This window comes from Acipenser ruthenus, chromosome 22, assembly GCF_902713425.1.
Source record: "Acipenser ruthenus chromosome 22, fAciRut3.2 maternal haplotype, whole genome shotgun sequence".
Classification (NCBI taxonomy): domain Eukaryota; kingdom Metazoa; phylum Chordata; class Actinopteri; order Acipenseriformes; family Acipenseridae; genus Acipenser; species Acipenser ruthenus.
This window is the reverse complement of record NC_081210.1, coordinates 12685129-12710618: the sequence shown is the minus strand read 5'-3', so window position 1 is coordinate 12710618 and position 25490 is coordinate 12685129. Positions and strand designations below refer to the sequence as shown.

Genomic DNA, 25490 nt, shown 5'->3' with positions numbered 1-25490 from the left:
GCATCAGTAGGTACTTGTGTACTAAGTACTTGGTATGCGAACTAGTATCGGTCCCAATTAGTTTGGATAATTGACTCTGTACTGTACTTTAAATCCTTCAACGAGGTAGCAATCCACCCAAGTAAAAAGGGAAGGAGGGAGGATAAACTAGAAACAGGGAGCAAAGTGAAAAAGCAAAAAAGAACAGGGGAAGTGAATGCATGGATTAAATGTGCACACACTTAACCAATGTATTTCCCTTCTGCTCTTGGAAAGGCGAGTGTTGAGAGAGCTGTGTTTCTTTTGAGGGCAGGCTGCAGTGTATCATTAGCCTGCCACCTCTTACCCATTGATGATCTCTTTGTTTTCAGCCCGGATGAAGTACTCCTTGTCAGGCACCAGGATGCACAGGGAGCTCCTCTGCCCGGTCCTGCTCTCCCCGTCGATCACGTCAGAGCACTGGTTCATGTTGATGGTGCCCTGCGGGAGGGTGCTGGGCTGTGGGAGGATAGCACAGCAGTGTGAATACAAGGGTCAGTACATGTACATGGAGATGCACAGGGGCACATATCCAAACCTCACAAAACTAGAACAAAGACTATCCCCTCACCCCTAGTCTGGGCTCAAGAAGTGCGCTGACAAGCGAGTTGGTCTCAGTCTAGCAGCCCAGGTCTGATTGGGTGTGCTGGCTGATCAGTAACACTAAGCTGCATTTAAGGGAAAGTGCATTCAGAAGACACCCCCAGAACTACAAAAAAGAAATCCCTAAATTATTCTTTCAGTGCTGCAGTGCCATAATGGGGTTCACCTTTAAATTCCTTGGAATCTGTTTACTATTTTCATACATAATTTAGCCTTATATTTTATTGGATTGCAGACATTACCGATGCAGTCAGCACTCACATATCCAACCCTATAAAATGTTGACTTCAGTGACAGTTAAATGAGTGTGGCGCATATCTGATTATTTCATTTTGACCCGTTCCAACCCTTGTCCATTTTTTCAGGGAACACAAAAAAGATACAATGTCAAAAATACTTAGCTGAAAGGACTGTTTTAAAATAAGCAGGCTTCCATTTAGATGTACTCTAGTTGGTTTTGTTGGTACAGTGCTGTATTTTCAACAGAAGTCTTTTCATTTAGAACAATATGATTCTGAAAATATCACTTGCCAAAAGAGACGACAGGTGGACTGTAATACAGTACATCTGGTACGTATTGTAGCAGTATGTAAAATTCCCCAGTAACGACCCAACAGCAAAATGAAATCAAAATGTTACCCATGCACAGAACTGCGTAAAACATAAAAAGCAATGCAATTTAGCAAAAGATTAAAAAACCACCTCCAGTTTCCAGAACTAAAACAGTATCCAAAGTCAGTCTTCAAAATTGCAGAATATAGTGCTCGATAAGGCCATAATGTCACAACTCACTTGGAAATGAAAATGCACAAAAGCAACTAAAGATCACAGATTTAAAAAAATGCATCACAGTACCTAAAACTGTTTAATGATTAACTGTTACATTAACCTAGCTTGTCTGATTCGCTTTGTTTTGGCTGCATTTTCGTCAGGTGAAACTGGAGGAAGCGCTGTGTAACTGCACAATAAAGACAGACTGATTTGGCATGCAGAGAGGAAAATGTGAGCTGTGACGGATATTCAGATAAATTGTAACATTGAAGAGATGGGCTTTGTACAGAAAACTGGTGTTGGAGTCGGAAATAGCATGTGACGGGTAAGTGCATTAATTTGTTATATATATATATATATATATATATATATATATATATATATATATATATATATATATATATATACACACACTGAGTGTACAAAACATTAGGAACACCTGCTCTTTCCATGAAATAGACTGACAAGGTGAATCCAAGTGAAAGCTATGATCCCTTATTGATGTAACCTGTTAAATCCAATTCAATCAGTGTAGATGAAGGGGAGACAGGTTAAAGAAGGATTTTTAAGCCTTGACACAATTGAGACATGGATTGTGTACTGTATGTGTGCCATTCAGAGGGTAAATGGGCAAGACAAAAGATTTAAGTGCCTTTGAACGGGGTATGGTAGTAGGTACCAGGCGCGCCGGTTTGAGTGTGTCAAGAACTGCAACCCTGCTGGGTTTTTCACGCTCAACAGTTTCCCGTGTGTATCAAGGATGGTCCACCACCCAAAGGACATCCAGCCAACGGCAGGCCATTGGTTGAAAATGGCTCATTGATGAAAAAGGCCAAAGGAGGCTGACACGAATTATGCAGAGAAACAGATGGGCTACAGTTAGTCAACTGACAGTCCAGTACAACATTGGTGCCGAAAGACCCATAAAAGAATGCACAATTCGTCGTACCTTGACACGAATGGGGTTCCACTTCTTTCAGCAAAACACAAGAAACTGCGGTTGCAGTGGGCTAAGGAATGAAAACACTGGACACTGGAGGATTGGAAAAAATTGGCTGGTCTGATGAATCCCGGTTCCTGCTGTTTCATGCTGATGGGAGGACTAGGGTATGGAGAAAACCACATGAGTACATGCATCCATCATGCCGTGTGTCAACATTGCAGGCTGGTGGTGGTGGTGGTGTGATGGTGTGGGGTGTGTTTTCATGGCACACATTGGGCCCCTTGATAAAAGTGGAGCAACGTTTGAATGCCACAGGATATCTGAACATCATTGCCAATCAGGTGCATCCCTTCATGGCAGCAGTGTATCCATCTGCTAATGGATTTTTTCAGAAGGATAATGCCCCATGCCACAAGGCTAGGATTGTCCAGGAATGGTTCCACAAACATGACAGTGAATTCAGCTTACTGCAGTGGCCTGTCCAGTCACCAGATCTCAATCTAATTGAGCATCTGTGGGATGAGATGGAACAAGCTATTCGGAGTAGAGATCCACTACCAGCCAACTAGACACAACTGTGGGAAGCATTGGAGTCAACATGGGCCAGCATCCCTGTGGAACGCTTTCGACACCTTGTAGAGTCCATGCACGAATTTAGGCTGTTCTGAGGGCAAAAGGGGGTGCAACTCAATATTAGGAAGGTGTTCCTAATGTTTTGTACACTCAGTGTATGTATCTGGGTAATAGATATCCGAGTGCTGACTGTAGTCCAGTTTGTTTACATTCTACAACTTTGCAGTTATATCTGTAGGCCGATAGCCTACGTCTCTAATGTTACCACAGAGCCATGGGTTTATAACGGTCAAAATAAATAAATAAACAAACAAATAAATAAATAAATAAATAAATAAATAAATAAATAAATAAATAAAAAAAATGAAGAAAAATGATACTGCTAGATTAGGGCTTTACTAAACTTTGAAGAACTGCTGGCCCTTATTGCTGAACATTTCTTGTGTTTTCTGCGCACAGTATTTTAACGTTCAGAGTCTGGCTTGGCCATTTCAACAACAAAAACTGAACTTTTCACAGGAGCCCATTGTGTGTGTGTGTGCGTGTGTGTATATGTGTGGGAGTGTGTGTGTGTGTGTGTGCATGCGTGCGTGTTTGTGCCACAACACAGTAACATGAATTTTCGAATCTACAAATAAACATTGCATTGTTTGTTTATGATGTTTCACTTAGCAAGGTCATTTTGATTAACATCACAGAAAGCACAATAGAAATGCCTTACAGATAAAGGGCACACAAAAGTGTGGCAATGTATCTGACAGTTGGGTGGAGCACATAGGAGCCTCCCAAAGGACTAACGAGTCCACTCTACAAAACAAATGCACCTGGTATCTTTAAGCTGCTTTTGAAAGTCTTTCTTAGTCCTATTACTATTGCCTTGTGAATGGAAGCAGAGTGGCCTACTGGTTGGAGAAGAGGACTGGGGAGTAGTAAATCCTGGCTTAAATGTTAGGACCCACTGAAGTACAGAACCCAGTAAATGTAGCGTGACTTCTTTATGCACAAGACACAACACACTATAGCATCGGATACAACTAGCAGGAAACAACTTCCAGTGCAAGCAGTGGCAGACACAAGCAGTTTAATTATTGATGTTGGGAATCTAAATTGCATGTTCATCGCATGGAAGGGCCACCTGGTTAAATATAGGAAGGCTCTGGTGTTGGCTAAATCATCATATTATTCTAATTTAACTGAAACAAATAAAAATAATCCTAGATTTATTTTTGCTACCCTACATAAATTAATTAATCCTTCACCTAATAGTCCTACCCTTGACATTGGCTCCTCTCACAGCTGCAATGACTTCTTACATTTCTTTAAAAATAAAATACTAGACATCAGAAATGAGATTCCACAGACACCTTCTATTAAGAAGGACTCAAGCACAATTTTACCAACTACACCTATTAAGGCTACTATGGGGGCTTTTTATTTGATTACTTTACCTACATGCTCGCTTGATCTTATTCCTACAAAACTATTAAAAGATGTTCTTGGTGTTATTAATACCCACATTTTCTAAATTATAAATGGTTCACTTTCCTCCAGTATAGTTCCCTCAGCACTTAAGGTAGCTGTGGTAAAGCCTATGCTAAAGAAACACAATTTGGACCCTAAAGTCCTCAATAACTATAGGCCAATCGCCAACCTACCATTCTTAGATAAGGTTCTAGAGGGAGTTGTTGCAATTCAATTACAAATATTTCTAACTCTTAATGGTATATTTGAGAAGTTTCAGCCTGGTTTTCATGCTGCACATAGCACCGAGACAGCCCTTGTCAGAGTTGTGAATGATCTGCTGATAAGCTCTGACTCAGGCTTTCCATCAGTATTAATTCTTCTTGATCTAAGTGCTTTGATACTGTAGACCATTCCATCCTACTGAATCGTCTTGAAAGCCCCGTGGGACTGTCTGGCCATGTACTATCCTGGTTCAAATCTTATCTTTCTGATAGGTTTCAGTTTGTCTCTATTGGGAAGATAAAATCAGCATTATCGGAAGTTGTCTGTGGTGTTCCACGGGCCTCCATTCTAGGTCCCTTGTTGTTTTCATTATATATGCTACCATTAGGTGACATTATCTGTAGACTTGGAGTGAACTTCCATTGCTATGCTGATGATACCCAGCTATATTTGTTCCTAAAGCCAGGAGTTTCTTCTGCCTGGGTATTATTAGCTACTTGCCTTACAGACATCAAGCATTGAATGTCACAGAATTTTCTAATGTTGAATTCAGATAAAACGGAGGTTATGCTAGTGGCTCACAGAACCAACTAAAAGGAAATTTGGGATTACATGAGCTCGACCCTTGCAGTCTCTCATCAAAACTTAAAATAGAAATTAAGAGTTTGGGGGTCATCTTTGATCCTGATCTATCATTTGGAATTGCTAAAGTATCTTTTTTCCATTTGAGAAATATAGCCAAACTTAGACCAATTATTTCCGTATCTGATGCCGAGAGACTAATGCATGCCTTTGTTTAATCTAGAATTGATTATTGTAATGCACTTTTTTACATGTGGTATCCCGCTTGCAGCTTGTTCAGAAAACTGCCGCTAGAATTCTGATTAAAACCAGGAAAAGTGAACATATTACCCCTGTTTTGGCCTCTTTACACTGGCTCCCTGTGCAGTATAGAATTGATTTTAAGATTTTGCTGTTAACTTACAAGGCCCTAAATGGATTAGCACCTAGTTATTTGCAGGAGTTACTGACCCTATATCTTCCAAACCGCACTCTGAGATCACAGGATGCGGGGCTGCTGGGTATTCCTGGGGTCAACAAAAGCAACACGGGAGGTAGGGCTTTTTCTTGTAAAGCTCCTAAATTATGGAATACTATGCCTTAGTTTGTCAGGGAAGCTGGGACCATTACAGTTTTCAAGTCAAGATTAAAAATGCACTTTTATAAAATGTCTTTCTTAGTGGGTTTTAATGTAACTTTAAAATTGCTGCTTTTGTATTATTATGTGTATAGTGTTATTTAAATGGTCTGATTGTGGCAGTTGTGTGACATGTTATACAAATGTACTGTGGTTTGTTCTTTTTTCTGCTATGTACTGTACAGTGCTTTGCAGTATAAAAAAGCGCTATATAAATGCAATAAATAATAATAAATATATATATATATATATATATATACACAGCTCTGGAAAAAATTAAGAGACCACTGCAAATTTTTCTTAAATCAGCATCTCTACATGTATGGCAGCCATTCCATTCCAGTGTCTGTTGAATTCCAACACAGGCACACCTCATTCTACTGAATGAGGTACTGATTAGGGGATCACCTGAACCAAATCTTATTTAATGAGGAAAAGTATAAAAACCACTCCTGTGGTCATCACTATCCTCTTGCAATAGGACCAGCTGGATGGCAAAACAGTGCTAGTAGTACCTCAAAAGTAATTGGAATCAAAAAATAACTATTGACCATGCCCAAAGAGTTGAAAAGGAAAGTTTTGAGTGAGGAAAAGAAGGGTTCAATTCTGGCTTTACTGGCAGAGGGATACAGTGAGCGTCGGGTTGCTTCCATCCTTAAAATTTCAAAGACGGCGGTTCATAAGAACAAGGTCAAGCAGCACACATTGGGGACAACAAAGCTACAGACCGGCAGAGGGCGAAAACGACTCTCCACTGACCGGGATGACCGCCAACTCATTTGAATGTCACTCAGCAACCGTAGGATGACATCAAGTGACCTACAAAAAGAATGGCAAACGGCAGCTGGGGTGAAGTGCACGGCGAGGACGGTTCGAAACAGGCTCCTAGGGGCAGGGCTGAAGTCGTGCAAAGCTAGAAAAAAGCCCTTCATCAATGAGAAGCAAAGAAGAGCCAGGCTGAGGTTTGCAAAAGACCATAAGGATTGGACCGTAGAGGACTGGAGTAAGGTCATCTTCTCTGATGAGTCCAATTTTCAGCTTTGCCCAACACCTGGTCGTCTAATGGTTAGACGGAGACCTGGAGAGGCCTACAAGCCACAGTGTCTCGCACCCACTGTGAAATGTGGTGGAGGATCGGTGATGATCTGGGGGTGCTTCAGCAAGGCTGGAATCGGGCAGATTTGTCTTTGTGAAGGACGCATGAATCAAGCCAAGTACAAGGTTGTCCTGGAAGAAAACTTGCTTCCTTCTGCTCTGACAATGTTCTCCAACTCTGAGGATTGGTTTTTCCAGCAGGATAATGCTCCATGCCACACAGCCAGGTCAATCAAGGTGTAGATGGAGGACCACCAGATCAAGACCCTGTCATGGCCAGCCCAATCTCCAGACCTGAACCCCATTGAAAACCTCTGGAATGTGATCAAGAGGAAGATGGATGGTCACAAGCCATCAAACAAAGCCGAGCTGCTTGAATTTTTGCGCCAGGAGTGGCATAAAGTCACCCAACATCAATGTGAAAGACTGGTGGAGAGCATGCCAAGACGCATGAAAGCTGTGCTTGAAAATCAGGGTTATTCCACCAAATATTGATTTCTGAACTCTTCCTAAGTTAAAACATTAGTATTGTGTTGTTTAAAAATGAATATGAACTTATTTTCTTTGCATTATTCGAGGTCTGACAACACTGCATCTTTTTTGTTATTTTGACCAGTTGTCATTTTCTGCAAATAAATGCTCTAAATGACAATATTTTTATTTGGAATTTGGGAGAAATGTTGTCAGTAGTTTATAGAATAAAACAAAAATGTTCATTTTACCCAAACACATACCTATAAATAGTAAAACCAGAGAAACTGATAATTTTGCAGTGGTCTCTTAATTTTTTCCAGAGCTGTATATATATATATATATATATATATATATATATATATATATATATATATATATATATATATATATATAGAGGCATTTCTTGATCGCACCATACTGTTGAAATAAACCTGTTCCTCTCACTCTGTGTTATTGATGAATAAACACAGTGGTTTTAAAAGGGTCAGTGTAGTTCAGTTTATATGAAGCAGACTATGGCTAGAAGTCGTCAAGTTTAATGTTGGTTAGGTTTAGTTTCATTCCCTTCATGTGAGAATTGCTTGTAAGCTTTTTAGGAATTACTTGTATAACAAACAATGCGCTTTTCTAAGTTTTCCTGACAGAAAGAGTTGTCTTTCTGAAGCAATTCCAGGAATATTCAGAGTGCTGATAGATTTGTGTTCAGCGATTCCCCAGGTTAACTGAATCATTTCCTTACACCGTGTTCCAATTTTTGATTTGAAAGTTGCTGTTCCTATGTAGGCATTGTTATGTATTATTAATCATTAAAATGCCTGCCAAACTTTTTTTGGAGCAACTTCCTGAACTAAATATACACCAAGTGGAAATTGGGTGTTTTTATCTTGATGCTGTCACTATAGCAGCCAGGTTTCATGTTAGGATTAAAAGAAGTCAGTTTCTTGAAAAGCTGTATTTTTTTTTTATTTTTTTTTTTAAACTCAGTGGTGTACAGGTTACAGACTTTGCACCTGTCAGCCCCAGGGTCCTGTCATTAAGATATTTATAGAGCAGCAACACAAATATGTTCTTCCAGAGGCAGGCAGACAGGCACCTCTTGCCTGCCTGCTCTTGTTTCCTGCGTGTGAAGTCACTACTGAATTGCAGGATTTTAGCCCCTCAGTATATAAGAACATAAGAACATAAGAAAGTTTACAAACGAGAGGAGGCCCCATTCAGCCCATCTTGCTCGTTTGATTGTTAGTAGCTTATTGATCCCAGAATCTCATCAAGCAGCTTCTTGAAGGATCCCAGGGTGTCAGCTTCAACAACATTACTGAGGAGTTGGTTCCAGACCCTCACAATTCTCTGTGTAAAAAAGTGCCTCCTATTTTTTGTTCTGAATGCCCCTTTATCTAATCTCCATTTGTGACCCCTGGTCCTTGTTTCTTTTTTCAGGTCAAAAAAGTCCCCTGGGTCGACATTGTCTTTACCTTTTAGGATTTTGAATGTTTGAATCAGATCACCGCGTAGTCTTCTTTGTTCAAGTCTGAATAGATTCAATTCTTTTAGCCTGTCTGCATATGACATGCCTTTTAAACCCGGGATAATTCTGGTTTCTCTTCTTTGCAGTCTTTCTAGAGCAGCAATATCCTTTTTGTAACGAGGTGACCAGAACTGAACACAATATTCTAGGTGAGGTCTTACTAATGCATTGTAAAGTTTCAACATTACTTCCCTTGATTTAAATTCAACACTTCTCACAATATATCCGAGCATCTTGTTGGCCTTTTTTATAGCTTCTCCACATTGTCTAGATGAAGACATTTCTGAGTCAACATAAACTCCTAGGTCTTTTTCATAGATCCCTACTTCAATTTCAGTATCTCCCATATGATATTTATAATGCACATTTTTATTGCCTGCGTGCAGTACTTTACACTTTTCTCTATTAAATGGCATTTGCCATGTGTCTGCCCAGTTCTGAATGCTGTCTAGATCATTTTGAATAACTTTTGCTGCTGCAATAGTGTTTGCCACTCCTCCTATTTTTGTGTCGTCTGCAAATTTAACAAGTTTGCTTACTATACCAGAATCTAAATCATTAATGTAGATTAGGAATAGCAGAGGACCTAATACTGATCCCTGTGGTACACCATAGGTTACCTTGCTCCATTTTGAGGTTTCTCCTCTAATCAGTACTTTCTGTTTCTGGTATCTGGTTTACTAGAATGTTACTGCCTGTTCCTGCTCTTACCTCTGTGCAGAATATTCTTGGGAAGTAGATTTGTCTAACAAGGTGACAGTCAGGGAAAGTCTTCTCAACAGCTACACTACTTTCACTGGAAATCTGAAAGAGCATGCTTGTAAATGTCATGGTATTTAATACTATGAAACACAAGCCTTGTGCAAAATGCAGTCTTCCCACAAAGTCTTCTTCTTCTTCTTCTTCTTCTTCTTCTTCTTCTTCTTCTTGTCAAAGACTTCTAGTCATAACGTCATTTAATTTATCAAGTTTCTTTTAGAACTTCTAAATGTGGAGCGTTTTATAGTGTTGGATGTGATTTACAGTACCGTACAGTAGCCTAGTTACTCAGATTGCTGCACCTGATCAATATAGTAACAAAACCGGTTTTATGAAAATAAGTTTACCAATAGCAATGTTTTAGACGTTTACACTATACAGATTTTGGAAAGTTTCAGTGTTCCAGAACGCCCTGCAGTGTTTACAAAAAGTGCATTATGTTCCCTTCGCTGCGTTCCAAGTTGTCTGTATAACAGCGTTATATTTTTAAACATATTGCAGAACATTTCTCAACATTTACTTGGGAGCGTTTGCCAGGAGAAACAGTATTTCTCTTAAGGATCGCAGTGTATCCAGATTACGCTCCCTCCTGCAATAATGCTGGTTTTCTGTTCCCATGATACACCACTCATTTCAATCACCAGCATTGCTGCAGGAGGGAGCATGATCTACATTGTGATGTTTAGACGAAAAACTCTTTCTTCTGGCAAACTTTCCTGAATAAAAGTGGGAACAAAAGTATTTACCTATGATGCGTAAATAAAACTATCAACAATCAGGATTATACTGAAAATGTTGTTGAAGCTGACACCCTGTGATCCTTCAAGAAGCTGCTTGATGAGATTCTGGGATCAATAAGCTACTAACAACCAAATGAGCAAGATGGGCTGAATGGCCTCCTCTCGTTTGTAAACTTTCTTATGTTCTTATGAAAAATATATTGCTGTGATATTGACAGCACGGGATACAGCAAAAGGAATGTGTTTCCTGTAAACACTGCAGGGGGTTCAGGGACACTAGCAACCTCCCTTTATGTTATTCAGTTTGCAAAGCCAGTTTTAGGCAACCCTACAGTGTTGGTGGGAGAGATTACGTGTTTACAAATACCACACAACTTCAGGAGTGTACGTAGCCAGCTTGGCCTATTTTCTAGATAACTGACCCTGAAAATAAGAGAGGTACTGCAAGACAATAGCTATAAAACACTAAATGGTAGAATGAGTAAAATAAAAAAAAATGTTTGACATCTCTCCTAGTTTTGTGTGCTTTAAAGATACAAGTATTCCCCTTTTTAAAGCACATTATTCTAACAAAATAATTTCAGTATATCTTACCTAATATGTATATTTCCATCATTTCGTAGGTATTTGATTTTCCTATGTGAAAAACATATTATGGTAAAGGTGAATTTGATTTTTTTATGGTCATTTATTCGAAGCCGTTAGAGAAGAATACTTATCGAATGCTCCTTGCAGATACTTCAATGTTGTACTTCCGGTCAAATTCAAAAGGTCACATGAAGGAATTAAGTCAACACTGAAAACACGTCAGTCACAGGGAAAGAATGACTGGTACTCAAATGCGGGCCAGTGAGTCTAGCTTTCTAAATGCGCGAAGGAAGAGTCTAAAAAATAAAACAAAAAAGAGTTTTTTCCAGCAAGCAACTCACATGTGTTGGATGTGTTCTATCAACAGGGAGTACAGCATGGAAAAGAGTGTAAGAAATGTTCACCAGATTCATTTTATTAATTCTATGAAAAAAAAATACCACTAAAACTGAAATCCACGTTTAACATGATGTGTGCCTCTAGGAAAATGTGAGCTCCACAAAGTGATGGTAATATATATATAGAGATAGGATTAACTGGAATGATTGTGTTAGCCCTGTGGACTTTAAGCCTGCATAACCAGAATGAACGTCTGACTTAAGTTAAATATACATATTTTATTAGGCCCAGGTACTAGTGTGGTTAATTGACAATCTGATTAACAGAATAACTGGTCCTTCTCTACACTGTACTTTGAAACGTGGACACAGGCTGCAGGAAGCTAAAACTGTAGCGTTTACACCCAAGATACTTATAAATGTGACAGGGAATGAAACCCTAAAGCAAACATTCAGACACTGTGTGATTGATCGGTTTTGGTGAGAAGTATGTAAAGTATCGCAACCAAGCAAATGAAAAACAGAGTGGATGGGGCTGATATGCGAGTTGAACTGATGCTTGTACTGTACACGTTTATACTTGACATCCCCGGAGGGTAGTGTATATATCCTGAAGATTTAGTAAAACATGACACTGTTTTTGACAATTTGTTATGGTCTAATGATGCCAAATGGTGGAAACATACTTTGTCTGGTGCTATTGTATTATGAACAATTAACCATGGTGAACAAACGGCAAAACAGTTTTGACCAAGGTAATAGTTCATGCTGTAGCACAATAAGAAAATCGAGTGTAAACTCAAATTGAGACTAATGTTTACGAATGGATCATCTTAAACTTTTTTGGCAAGCTACTTGTTTTTGTTCACCAGCATGACATTGACTGTAAGTATACTGACAAACTGCCAGAATCACCTGCTTACTGAAGACTCTGCACAGGCACTGTCACAGCCATTCGCACCGGCTCAGAGAGGCTCCGATACGTCCATTACAGGTGATGCACACCCTCACTGCAGAACCATCTGTTTGGGCTATTGTGCAGACATAAAGCCAACAACTTAAGATGCATCAAGGACGTGTACTGCCATTCCCCAGTAAAAACAGCATGTTGCTGTAACAGAACATGCAACATTTATTACTACTGTGTGCGGTGCCACCTACTAATACTGTAGTTCATACAAACACATCGGAGGACCTGCTGCAAGCACAGTGCTATGTTCCTGTTCACAGTGCTATGTTCCTGTTCACAGCTAAACTGGCATACACACTTCTCTAATCCCTCCTGGGTGTTTTTATGTGGCATATTACTGCAACGATGAATGCTAATGAAAATAAAAGTGTCACAGCTAATGTTGTGTGTTTAGTTTGGCTGTGCTCCTGTGTGTTTAAGGCTGGGTGGATCACTCTCCAGCTTAAAACTGTGTAAAGAGTTCTCTGGTGTTTGCTCTTAATGCCACACATACACATAAAGAATCTCACACCCTGGGTTTATCAGGATTGTCTCCTGTCAGACAGCATCGCAGCCGGCTCTGCGTTAGCTCACACAAGTGGTAACAAGAAGAGAAATACGTGGCGCAGATGACATCATCTGGCAATGCAATATGACATGATTCCAAACACACCATGAGCCTCAATGTACAGGATAGAGCTATGATTTATAAAAGGGACTACTGGTAAAATTGGGGCACATAATTAACTTTTAGCTGGGTGGATCCACAGACAGTTTCATACAAAACAGTATACACTGCAGCTTAAACCTGGAGTTCAGCCATTACTTCCCTCAGTCATGTATCTCCAGCAATAGTAAAGCTAAGACAACAGCCTTCATCACGTTTTTATTTTAGTAGTTAGAGTCCCACCAAGATCCCGCTGCACCCAGAACCAGAGAGCCCAGCCACTGATCCAGCTGTACACAGAACCAGAGATCCCAACCACTGATCCAGCTGTACACAGAACCAGAGATCCCAGCCACTAATCCAGCTGCACACAGAACCAGAGATCCCAGCCAGTGATCCAGCTGCACCCAGAACCAGAGATCTCAGCCAGTGATCCAGCTGCACCCAGAACTAGAGATCCCAACCACTGATCCAGCTGCACGCAGAACCAGAGATCCCAGCCACTGATCCAGCTGCACACAGAACCAGAGATCCCAGCCACTGATCCAGCTGCACCCAGAACCAGAGATCCCAGCCACTGATCCAGCTGTACACAGAACCAGATATCCCAGCCACTGATCCAGCTGTACACAGAACCAGAGATCCCAGCCACTGATCCCGCTGTACACAGAACCAGAGATCCCAGCCACTGATCCAGCTGTACCCAGAACCAGAGATCCCAGCCACTGATCCAGCTGCACGCAGAACCAGAGATCCCAGCACTGATCCAGCTGCACACAGAACCAGAGATCCCAGCCACTGATCCAGCTATACAAAGAACTAGAGATCCCAGCCACTGATCCCGCTGTACACAGAACCAGAGATCCCAGCCACTGATCCAGCTGCACCCAGAACCAGAGATCCCAGCCACTGATCCAGCTGTACACAGAACCAGAGATCCCAGCCACTGATCCAGCTGTACACAGAACCAGAGATCCCAGCCACTGATCCCGCTGCACCCAGAACCAGAGATCCCAGCCACTGATCCCACTGTATTCATTAACTAATTCAGGAGCACGTCCGATTAAAGCATGTGTCAGAAACAAAACAGTCAGCTTTACTTCAGGTTCATTTCTGCTTTCTAAAAGCCTGTAATAGGAAGAAAAACAGGACATGGTGGAGAAGCTTCAACAGGCAACATAGGGTAAATCTGTCAAGAGAGCCCTCGGCACCGGCCTGGTCCAGAGCAAGAGAGAGAGAGCGAGAGAGAGAGAGAGCGAGAGAGAGAGAGCCCTCAGCACCGGCCTGGTCCGGGGGGGGGGGGGGGGGGGCAGAGAAAGAGAGAGCCCTCAGCACTGGCCTGGTTCCCCCTCGATGCACTCAGGCAAGAACAAAATAAAGCTGTTTCTTAAAAGTAGGCCACCCCCCAGCCTAATGTAAACAATGCAGACTTTGTGGTTCCCCAACGCTAATACAAAGCGGAATTGTCACCGTGCAAATAACAAGGGAAATAAAAGAATGAGAACCTGCTTTCAACTCAATAGGTATGCAGCAAACCAAAAGGTAAAGCTACAGTCCGCACTGCACAGTTGATATCCCAGGGCTTATACAGTATAAAAGGAAAGTCAGGAGTGGTCGGCATCACATTCCTGTACAGTAGTATCTTGTATTGATGACTTGTGCTACTTTCTTTACATGCTATATTGTATTGTAATAGAGGTACGTATCCTTTGTATCGTGATACAGACCAAAAGTACAATGTAGCTCATTGTAGTTCACCAAGTGGTTCTTGAACAAAGAATACAGTAAGTGTGCTTCATAGTTGGTATGAATACAGACTCTCCCTATCTCATTTAATTGTTGTCTTTAAACAAAATAGTCCTTCATTAAGTGACCGTTTGATTTTATCATGCATCACACAAACAGCCCGTCAGGACCATCACGTTTCGTGATACATATCGTATTAGAACCTGCATGTCGTAATATTAGTGTATTGTTGCCCCATCAGTATACATTGCTGACACAAATTCATCCTCTCTCCCTCCCTCTCGTGCTCCACCGTCGCTCTGCTTGTCCTCTCGCTCTCTCTCTCGTGTTGCACCCTCGCTCTGCTCATCCTCTCTCCCCCCCTCGTGTTGCACCCTTGCTCTGCTCGTCCTCTCTCTCCCTCTCCCGCTGTACCCTCGCTCTGCTCGTCCTCTCTCTCCCTCTCCCGCTGCACCCTCGCTCTGCTCATCCTCTCTCCCTCCCTCTCATGTTGCACACTCGCTCTGCTCGTCCTATCTCTCTCCCTCTCGTGTTGCACCCTCGCACTGCTCATCCTCTCGCTCTCCGTCTCGTGTTGCACCCTCGTTCTGCTCGTCCTCTTGCTCTCTCTCTCCCTCTCCCTCTCGTGTTGCACCCTCTCTGCTCGTCCTCTCGCTCTCTCTCTCCCTTCCCTCTCCCGCTGCACCATCGCTCTGCTCATCCTCTCCCTCTCATGCTGCACACTCGTGTGTGTGCGTGTGTGTGTGTGTGTGTGTGTGTGTGTGTGTCTGCCCTGTCAGAGCTGCCAGATTTTTTTTTTGCAACACCCGCCAAATTTTAGAACTAAGTAGCCAGATTGTGTTTTTTAAACCAGCCAAAAACCTGTACTTACATTTAAGACTTAAATATATATTACAGAAGCATACATAAGTGCTACATATTTATTTGAAATAAAAAATAACACAGGTAAGTAATGTTATCAACAATTGATTTATTTATATATGGGCTTTGCTTGTTTCTTATCAAAGATCAAATGCGGTAGATCCATGATTTTGTTTTTATTCAGAAGGTAGTATAAAATTAAAATTGCCCTGAACTGTCGGCGTATAGTCTATAAAACAATAAATACAATAATTTAAGTTCAATCAGGGTGGCTATTACCACACTTGACACTTGACAGTTGTGACTTGAGATTTGACTTGAGTCTTGACAAAAATGACTTGGTTACAACTCTGCCAAAAAGTAAACAAACCAGATTATCCATGCGCACACATAGTGATCTCTATGGAAAGCCATCTGGGACAAATGCATTGTGCTGCTTTAGAGCGAGCCAGAATCTCATGGGACAGAACAAAGGCAAGCACTTCATTCTGAAATGCCTCGCTTAAACAGTATTCAACTTGCTGAAAATGTTGTGTAGTGATTTTTATATCGACTGTATATATTATATATATTTTGTTGCAACTTCCTGTTACGTGGAATGTAATAAACGAGAACCAAAACGGTGAGGTTTTTTTCCCCTTCACTTTACAAGGCCATTTCCATGTTTGTTTTATTTGAAGTGTTTAATTTAGTTAAATTTCAGTTTTTGTTTGCTTGCTCAGCTACAAAAAGGCACAAGTAAACCTCATGTTATTGCTTTATGAAAAGGTGTCTATCGCCACTGTTTACTGTGAAGAAACGGCAATGGCAAGGAATGAAAAAATAAATAAATAAATAAATAAATAAATAAATAAATAAAATGCTGTGTCAACTTTATGTACTATTTATTTCAGGAATAAACAAAACAACATTTAACTTGAACTGCTATTTGGCATCCTTTGTTTTGTAGTTAATTCACTGGGGTAAAACATTTATTAGCAAGCCATTAAGTTGAGACGGATGGACGGACAAGCTGCTAAGCTGGTGTTATTGTTTTTTATTAGCCTCAAGTTCCACATTAGGTTAACACAAAAGCTGGGCCCCTGCCATTGAAAGGAATTGTGCGCGTAAGGAAACGCAGGGTTGAACAGAGTGAAGGCCCACCATACTGCGTCTCTGTGAATGAGAGACAGTCCAGGCAACGGGTTTCCACTAGGGTTCAATTTTCTACATTTCTAAATGTTTAAAACAGGTTTAATCTTAATGTTTAAACTTTACTATATTGTGAATGTTCATGACCAATCAAAAAAGCCCTCCATCACTTTAAAAATTACAGCATGTATTTGTGTATAACATCGTATGTGTGGAGTATTTTTCTGTATATGTAAAAGACTAAATAATATGGAATATTACAACAATTGGCCTATACTGTACATTAAGGCTAACACCTACAGTTTATATGGCTTGCATATTTTTGACAACTTTTTGAAAAGTTAAATATTTAACACTCTGGGGTAGGTTTACTAAAGTGTTGCACCTGTCGCAATAGTCATAAACCAGTTGCAAACGAGTCGGAAGTCTTGGGTGAAATGTATTAAACAAGCGCAATGCTATTTGCGACTTTTTAGGGAATGCTTTGCGGCAGCATTCTGTTTGTGGTTCAAGCGTAGATGAATATGTAATTATGGGCGTTCTTGCATAAATTCGCAAATAGGGGGTGGAGATAGTGCACGAGAGTTATAAATATTATAATGACATGTACGAAAGCTGCAGGCAATTGCGACACTTACAATTGCATCAATTTGAGGCATTTTTGAGGCAAACAACCAAATACCTATTTGTCCCTAAAAGCAGGGTGTACTTACAAGCCTTGAAAACAAATTTCTATGATATTTCTGGTTTCCTCAACGTGTTGGGAGCAATAGACTGCACACATGTGCTGCTAACCCCTCCAGCTCATTCTGAACATCTTTATAGGAATAGGAAACACACCTATTCTATTAATGTGCAGGTGGTTTGTAATTGTGCACAATTTAGCAATGCACCACTGACTAACTTAAATAAAAACAGACAGTATACAATTGGCTTATAGGCTACTCATGATAATACGAATTAGTGGTAGCCGGCTCTTATTAGCCGGCTCTTATTTGGTCTTGACTAAACATTCACTGATCGCTTCATTGTCCTGCTGCCCTACTTGGAAGTTTGTGCCTCGTGTATATAAATATGCACTAAATTAGCCTTTTTTTAGTTTTATTAAGCGGGATTTACTCTGCACAAGGAGTGCTAATGTACTATTGAAACCTGTGCTCCACTTTCGTGAAGTCTCAGTAAAGTACATGAGTTGGCTCAAAACAAGGCTAGTGATTCATTTGAAGAAAAAAAAAACAACACCTGTTCATTTTACAAAACCATAGTCAAACACAAAGTACTGCATTATAATGACTAACATTTCCCACTAATGCCAAGTATGTGCTTTTAACTCTGATTGGATTAGCTTGTTCGTGGCTCGGCTGGTGCTGTTTTGAATACCGCACACATTCTAAGTAAAGTACTGTAGTAGCCAAGCTCCCTCACTCTTACAGTTTAAAACACACACAAAAAGATTAATTATAAACCTGAAATTTCACTATGAAAGGATTTTTCGAGGACTGCCAAGAACAGAAATTTCACATTACAGTAAAGCTTGATTAGCTTTTTGGCTTCCCTGCAAACCACGGACTGGGGAAAGAAAGGTTTTGTTCTTCAAATGCTTAACTTGCACAGCAGTGGCACAGGAACAATGCTGGGGAAATGACATTTAAAAAGTAATCCATTACAGTTACATGTTATCCACAATTACTAAACACGCAATAGTGCTGAATATGGAATATAGAAAAAAAGGTTTTAAAAGTATTTTGTTAATTTTTTTTTTAAATGGGTCTTGTAGTCTTGTAATTTTTTTTTTTAAATTTATTTTTCACATAAAATGTAATCCGTTAGCACATTTTGTTACCTGTCGGAATAAGGAACCACAGTCACTGTTTCTGAAAAATGTAATGAGAACATGTTACATGAAATGCATTACTCCCCAACACTCAGCAGGACCAATCAGATCCCAGGACAGAAAGACACAACAATACCATTTCGATAGGAGTCCGAAAAACGCACATCTTTACAAGTGTGAGCCACATATACTGATGAAACCTCGAAAAGAAACGCAACACTCAGGTCTAATGGATTTAATCAAATATTTTAAACATAGCTATCAAACAAAATCACTGAAAATGTGGGCAAAAATACAGATCAAAGAATCATGAGGTCTTGCATTGTCCTGCTGGAAAATTGACACTTCCGGATTTGCAGGAACAGAAAAAATTTTACCTCAAGGACTTCGCCAATGTATCGCAGAGCAGTAAAGTTGCCCTCAATCTGCACCAAAGGCGTTCTTGTGTTAAGGAGATTCCTCCCCACATCATCACACTTCCACCGCCCCATCGGTTGGCTTGAACAATGCAACAGTCAGCATAACGGTCCTGGGCTGGTGTGGTGACCCTCTGCCTTCCAGGATGTGGCCTGCCCGTCACAGAGCCAATTTCCTGGTTTCTCTGGACTAGTCTGTTGATTGTTGAAGCAGAACATCTCATTCTCTGGGCAACTTCTCTCACAGACAGGTCGCCTTCAAATCATGCTGACAGCAACCAGACGATCTTCATTACTCAAGAGGGTCATGGTCGTATCTTTCACTGTTCATGCATTAATTCAAATCATGTCTTTTCGAATGGCTATTTATACAGATTCTTAATCAACTAATTTTGGCAATTTTAACTCAAATACCAAACACTGAGCACCTCGTGTTTTTATGAAATCATAGGACTTGAGCTCAGTATTTTGTTATCCCAAGGAACAATACTACTCAAACAATCAACAAACCTATCTGCTCACTATTTCAAATGTAAATAACATTATGTATGTGCCCAATGAGCTATTGAGGTAAAACTTAAGACTGTTGCGTTTTCATTATGTTGCCTTTGTTTGCATTGCTAGTCAGTTTCAAAAGAAAAGGGGAAATGAAAAGAGACTTCCTTCCTTGCACATGATTTTTTTTCATGTATTTCAAATCTTCAGGCTTGTTCTTGTTTAACCACCCTTGTAGTCTTGTGTTGTGGTTTACTATACCCTCAAAAGTATTCTTCAACGCAAATTATCAAAGCGCTAAAGCAAGGAGCCCAGAGCACAGTTCAGTACTTAAAGGATTTTTTTTATTTAATCACTGTAGCTTTACAACATTTCCCCGCAAAAAAAGTACATTTACCAATAAAAAATGGATCTGCAGATTTAGAACACAACCCTAATGCAAAGTAAACACATCTCAAAACCCTTACAGACTGCAGTACCATTGTTCAACATATCTCAAGACCCTTACAGACTGTGCAGTATCATTGTTAAACACATCTCAAAACCCTTACAGACTGTGCAGTATCATTGTTAAACACATCTCAAAACCCTTACAGACTGCAGTATCATTGTTAAACACATCTCAAAACCCTTACAGACTGTGCAGTATCATTGTTAAACACATCTCAAAACCCTTACAGACTGTGCAGTATCATTGTTAAACACATCTCAAAACCCTTACAGACTGTGCAGTATCATTGTTAAACACATCTCAAAACCCTTACAGACTGCAGTATCATTGTTAAACACATCTCAAAACCCTTACAGACTGCACTATCATTGTTAAACACATCTCAAAACCCTTACAGACTGCAGTATCATTGTTAAACACAACTCAATGCCCAGTTTTGAAAGAAACACTCGTTATAGTAAACTTATATGAAATATGGTATTACACGGAATTAAAGAAATCAGTTTGCAAACTGTGTTTTCATTCAGTTTCGAACTTCCTTGGTCACCTAGAGGGTGAAATCCCCCCCCCCCCCCCCCCCCCAATAGGTTATTTTTAAAATAGTGTTTATTGATAAGTAGCTACAGGGGTGTGCAATTCATATCGCCCGACGCCCTGGTACAACAACTGTTGCAGTTATACTTTGCCCATTGGACAAATATACAGTACTGTGCAAAAGTTTTAGGCAGGTGTGAAAAAATGCTGTAAAGTAAGAATGCTTTCAAAAATAGACATGTTAATAGATTATATTTATCAATTAACTAAATGCAAAGTGAGTGAACAGAAGAAAAATCTAAATCAAATCCATATTTGGTGTGACCACCCTTTGCCTTCAAAAACAGCATCAATTCTTCTAGGTACACTTGCACAAAGTCAGGGATTTTGTAGGCATATAGGTCAGGTGTATGATTAAACAATTATACCAAACAGGTGCTAATGATCATCAATTCAATATGTAGGTTGAAACACAGTCATTAACTGAAACAGAAACAGCTGTGTAGGAGGAATAAAACTGGGTGAGGAACAGCCAAACAGCTAACAAGGTGAGGCTGCTGAAGACAGTTCACTGTCAAAAGTCAGACACCATGGCAAGTCTGAGCAGAGCAACAAGACACAAGGTAGTTATACTGCATCAGTAAGGTCTCTCCCAGGCAGAAATTTCAAGGCAGACAGGGGTTTCCAGATGTGCTGTCCAAGCTCTTTTGAAGAAGCACAAAGAAACGGGCAACGTTGAGGACCGTAGACGCAGTGGTCGGCCAAGGAAACTTACTGCTGCAGATGAAAGACACATCATGCTTACTTCCCTTCGCAATCGGAAGATGTCCAGCAGTGCCATCAGCTCAGAATTGGCAGAAAACAGTGGGACCCTGGTACACCCATCTACTGTCCGGAGAAGTCTGGTCAGAAGTGACCTTCATGGAAGACTTGTGGCCAAAAAGCCATACCTCCGACGTAGAAACAAGGCCAAGCAACTCAACTATGCACGAAAACACAGGAACTGGGGTGCAGAAAAATGGTAGCAGGTGCTCTGGACTGATGAGTCAAAATTTGAAATATTTGGCTGTAGCAGAAGGTAGTTTGTTCGCCGAAGGGCTGGAGAGCGGTACACGAATGAGTGTCTGCAGGCAACAGTGAAGCATGGTGGAGGTTCCTTGCAAGTTTGGGGCTGCATTTCTGCAAATGGAGTTGGGGATTTGGTCAGAATTAATGGTCTCCTCAATGCTGAGAAGTACAGGCAGATACTTATCCATCATGCAATACCATCAGGGAGGCATCTGATTGGCCCCAAATTTATTCTGCAGCATGACAACGACCCCAAACATACAGCGAAAGTCATTAAGAACTATCTTCAGCGTAAAGAAGAACAAGGAGTCCTGGAAGTGATGGTATGGCCCCCACAGAGCCCTGATCTCAACATCATTGAGTCTGTCTGGGATTACATGAAGAGAGAGAAGCAACCGAGGCTGCCTAAATCCACAGAAGAACTGTGGTTAGTTCTCCAAGATGTTTGGGCCAACCTACCTGCCGAGTTCCTTCAAAAACTGTGTGCAAGTGTACCTAGAAGAATTGATGCTGTTTTGAAGGCAAAGGGTGGTCACACCAAATATTGATTTGATGTAGATTTTTCTTCTGTTCACTCACTTTGCATTTTGTTAATTGATAAATATAAACTATTAATATGTCTATTTTTGAAAGCATTCTTACTTTACAGCATTTTTTCACACCTGCCTAAAACTTTTGCACAGTACTGTATATTTTTTTAATGTATTTTTCCTATGTTCATTCTGTTGTTAGAAAAACACTCTGTATATGTCTAGAGAGCTACGCACGTTTCGGAAAACTGAATTGCGAAAGTCTAACACCTACACACAAACATTTTAAAGTGTTTACGTCCCACCCCTATCATTTCTGATTGGCTAGCTGTGGAAAAAGCTGATCTTCTATTGATTACAAAGAAACCCAGAAATGGCTGCCAGGGAATGAAACCAGGATCCCCCTGCTGCAGCAGTGTTCCAGTTAGCCATCATGGGACAAGATGTTCGATCAGGAACAATAGCTGTAAAATGTTGTACACTGTTTTACAAAATAGGTATATAACAGAAATAAACAAAAGAAAAAAACATATTTTATCATTGCAGAATTTGATGGAGCATACTGTAAATATGTTGTGTGTACTTTGGTAGAACAACAGTAAAAAATAAATCCAAAGAAACCAGACAGGTTATACACAAGTCCTTTAAAAACTGAAAGAACGTCAAGAAAAATCTGAAATTCCACAAAGCAGCAGTAATAGTTGGCAATAATTTCGTATAGTTTCGTAAACTAAAACACAGAATTCAGCTTATAGAGAAGAGTGGAAAAAACAGGCAGAAGCCACTTTTATGTTTGAATAACTCCCAAGTACTGATTATTATAGTTGTACTCTTAGTATTTAAATCTACTAGCAAATGTGTTCCAAACTACACTGAAAGGAACATTTCCTTAAAGTATGTTATAAATTTGTTGAGGTGAGGTGGGGTCACTGGGAACCTTTTGTATATCTTGAAGAATTTAGTGAACCAGTCAAACTACAAGGATAGATCCACCCCTGTTAATCACTAATTGATTGATTGTGTTCACTGTTAAATAAAACCAAACTCCTACAAGTTATATTTTACTTTTGTGTGTGTGTGTTTTGTGTGACGGGGAGGGGGCAAGTAGATTTTTAAGAAGGACAAGTAGATTTTTCTAGCACTTTGTCCCTTGGACACTGGTAGACAATCTAAAAAAGTTAATTAACCTTTACCTGAAGAAGGGAACAGTCCAATAGATCGACTAGTCAACTGTTCTGTGCTACCCCTAAACTGCTTTAATTCTTAAACCTTATAAAAACCAAGACAGACAGCCTTTCCCAAATATTCTGGTAACACTTTAAGTATTTAATTGGCACACAAACGGCCCTAAAGTTCTCTTACATGTCAATAAACAGGCGACAGACATAGGAAAATGTACTGTAAACAGGATATTGCATCTTTAAGCCATCTTACACCACTGATTTGGCCAGTGTTTACCACTGTTATCTATTGCCAGGCCTTGTAATATGGCACCACAGCCAAAACTCACTAAATAAACATTTTCCTGGCCAGACCACGAAGTTTCAGAATATGGTCATACTGTAGGTCCCAACCATGGCTGACCATGAAACTATTATGGTTAAGGATACAATTTTGGTACATTTCAGGGGGGGGAAAAAACCAAGAATTCATGGAAAGGTCACATAAGGCCACCAAATAATCTAGGTTTAGCTACATCAACATACACAAGAGCTTTTAAATAGTACACCAAAACCAATAATATAAAGACTACAGCTTTTGACTGCTAGCAAGTTTAAATGTTAGAGTACAAAACTTAGTTAAAGGTCCTTTCACACCAACGTAACATTCTTTTTTTTTTTTAGAATACTGTACGATGCAGGCTTTCACACCAGCCACGTAGCAAAACAGACGGTGTCTAAAATAAACTGTGATCCTATTTCTCTGTATGCATCCGGCGTAAATGTACACATATATATATATATATATATATATATATATATATATATATATATATATATATATATATATATATATATATATAAATAATCAGCATGTCAAATAATTGTTTTCATCACCATGTTCAAAATGAAACAGTATATATGTTTTCTTCAATAATAAGAACTAGACGTTTAAATTGGTTGTTTCTGAGTAGCCTACAAAGCACTGCCCCTTTAAAAATAAAAACAAACAAAAAGTCAAATCACACAGCACTGTGTCCAAGAAGCGGGGCATCACAAAGATCAGAAAAAAACCTCTCATTTTATCTAGTTTGCTGGAAATAAAAAACGATGTTCAACGGCAGTCTGAAGCATTTTGTTTAGTTTTAGAGACAGTGAGTATTTATTTCCAACTGACTACTTGGGTACACGGCATTGTATGAAAATAAAATGTACGTATTAATTATTAATATTTTAAGCCCACTTTTTTGTTTAAAAAAATAAATGAACAAGTGCTGTATGTATGTGAAGATCACAACCGAGAGTTCACAGTAACATCTGATCTGTGTTCACTTACATGCTCACTCAGCTGCAAAATACAAATCTCATTTGCTGACCTACATAAGCTACATGTATATGCTGTGTGCTACACAACCAAACAATTTACAGATACTCGCAGGTTTGTATTTTCAGTGCACGACATACTGCATTTTTAAAAGGAAATAAAGGAAGTACCTAACCAAATATGTTTTTACATCCATTTCCAAGATTTCACAGACCTTTGTTCAAATTCACGATTTTCACAAAATCATATCCTTAATTATGGTACAACAATTTACTGAAGGTCTACCTCAACAAGATGCAACTCAACCGAATAGAGCACACTGTAACTCAGATCAACGCTAAGGGGATTCCTCCCCATTTAACTCCTTCATGGATCTTCCCAGACAGGTCAATGCCAGGTCAGGAGAGGCTGGCTGCCCAAGCTGCTGCAGGCGCACATGCTGGCATTCGCAATCTGTTTATTCTGTTTGCATGGAAACAAGGCTAGTTCTCAGTAAACAAATACCACCAGGCCGAGGAATTACTCCACAGGGGGAAGCAATGTACCAATTACCTCATTTCCAGAACATTAGGTTATTATCATAACACTGGTTCCCTGAAATACAAATGTAGCCATTACCTAATGGGTGTTTACATTCTAAAGACCCCAAAACCTGAATATCTATACCACAACTGCTCGCAGAGCCTGTGACGCAGTCATGCCCACCCCCGAGGGCATAAGAGGACTGCATGCACGATTGGATTTCAAAAAGAAAATCCAGGTGCACCGGGGGAATCACGGGAGAGGCAGCGGGTTCATCATCAAAGATGGACTGCCTTGTCTCATCTGTAGGCCAGGGCACTTTTAAAACTGCAGTGGCCCTCTTAATCAGTGGCAGAAGCGCTGCCGACAAAGAGAGCTTAATCGCAGGGGATGTGCTGTCCGACTCCACCTCCTCAGAGGGGAACGCCAGCTCCTGTTCGCCCCCCTCAGAGGCGACGATGGACAGCATATCATCCTGCTGCCAGTCTGTG

At 40.1% G+C, this 25490-nt stretch overlaps 1 protein-coding gene across 6 annotated transcripts in view; it reads right to left on the bottom strand.

The window, feature by feature from the left end:
- LOC117431656 (myosin phosphatase Rho-interacting protein) overlaps positions 1–25490 on the bottom strand; it is a 245746-nt gene that overhangs the window by 135911 nt on the left and 84345 nt on the right. For all 6 annotated transcript variants that reach the window (XM_058995983.1, XM_034052858.3, XM_058995984.1 and 3 more), the window contains exon 4: positions 326–477. In XM_058995983.1, the coding sequence (XP_058851966.1) occupies positions 326–477 (152 nt within the window). The remainder of the gene's footprint in view (positions 1–325; positions 478–25490) is intronic.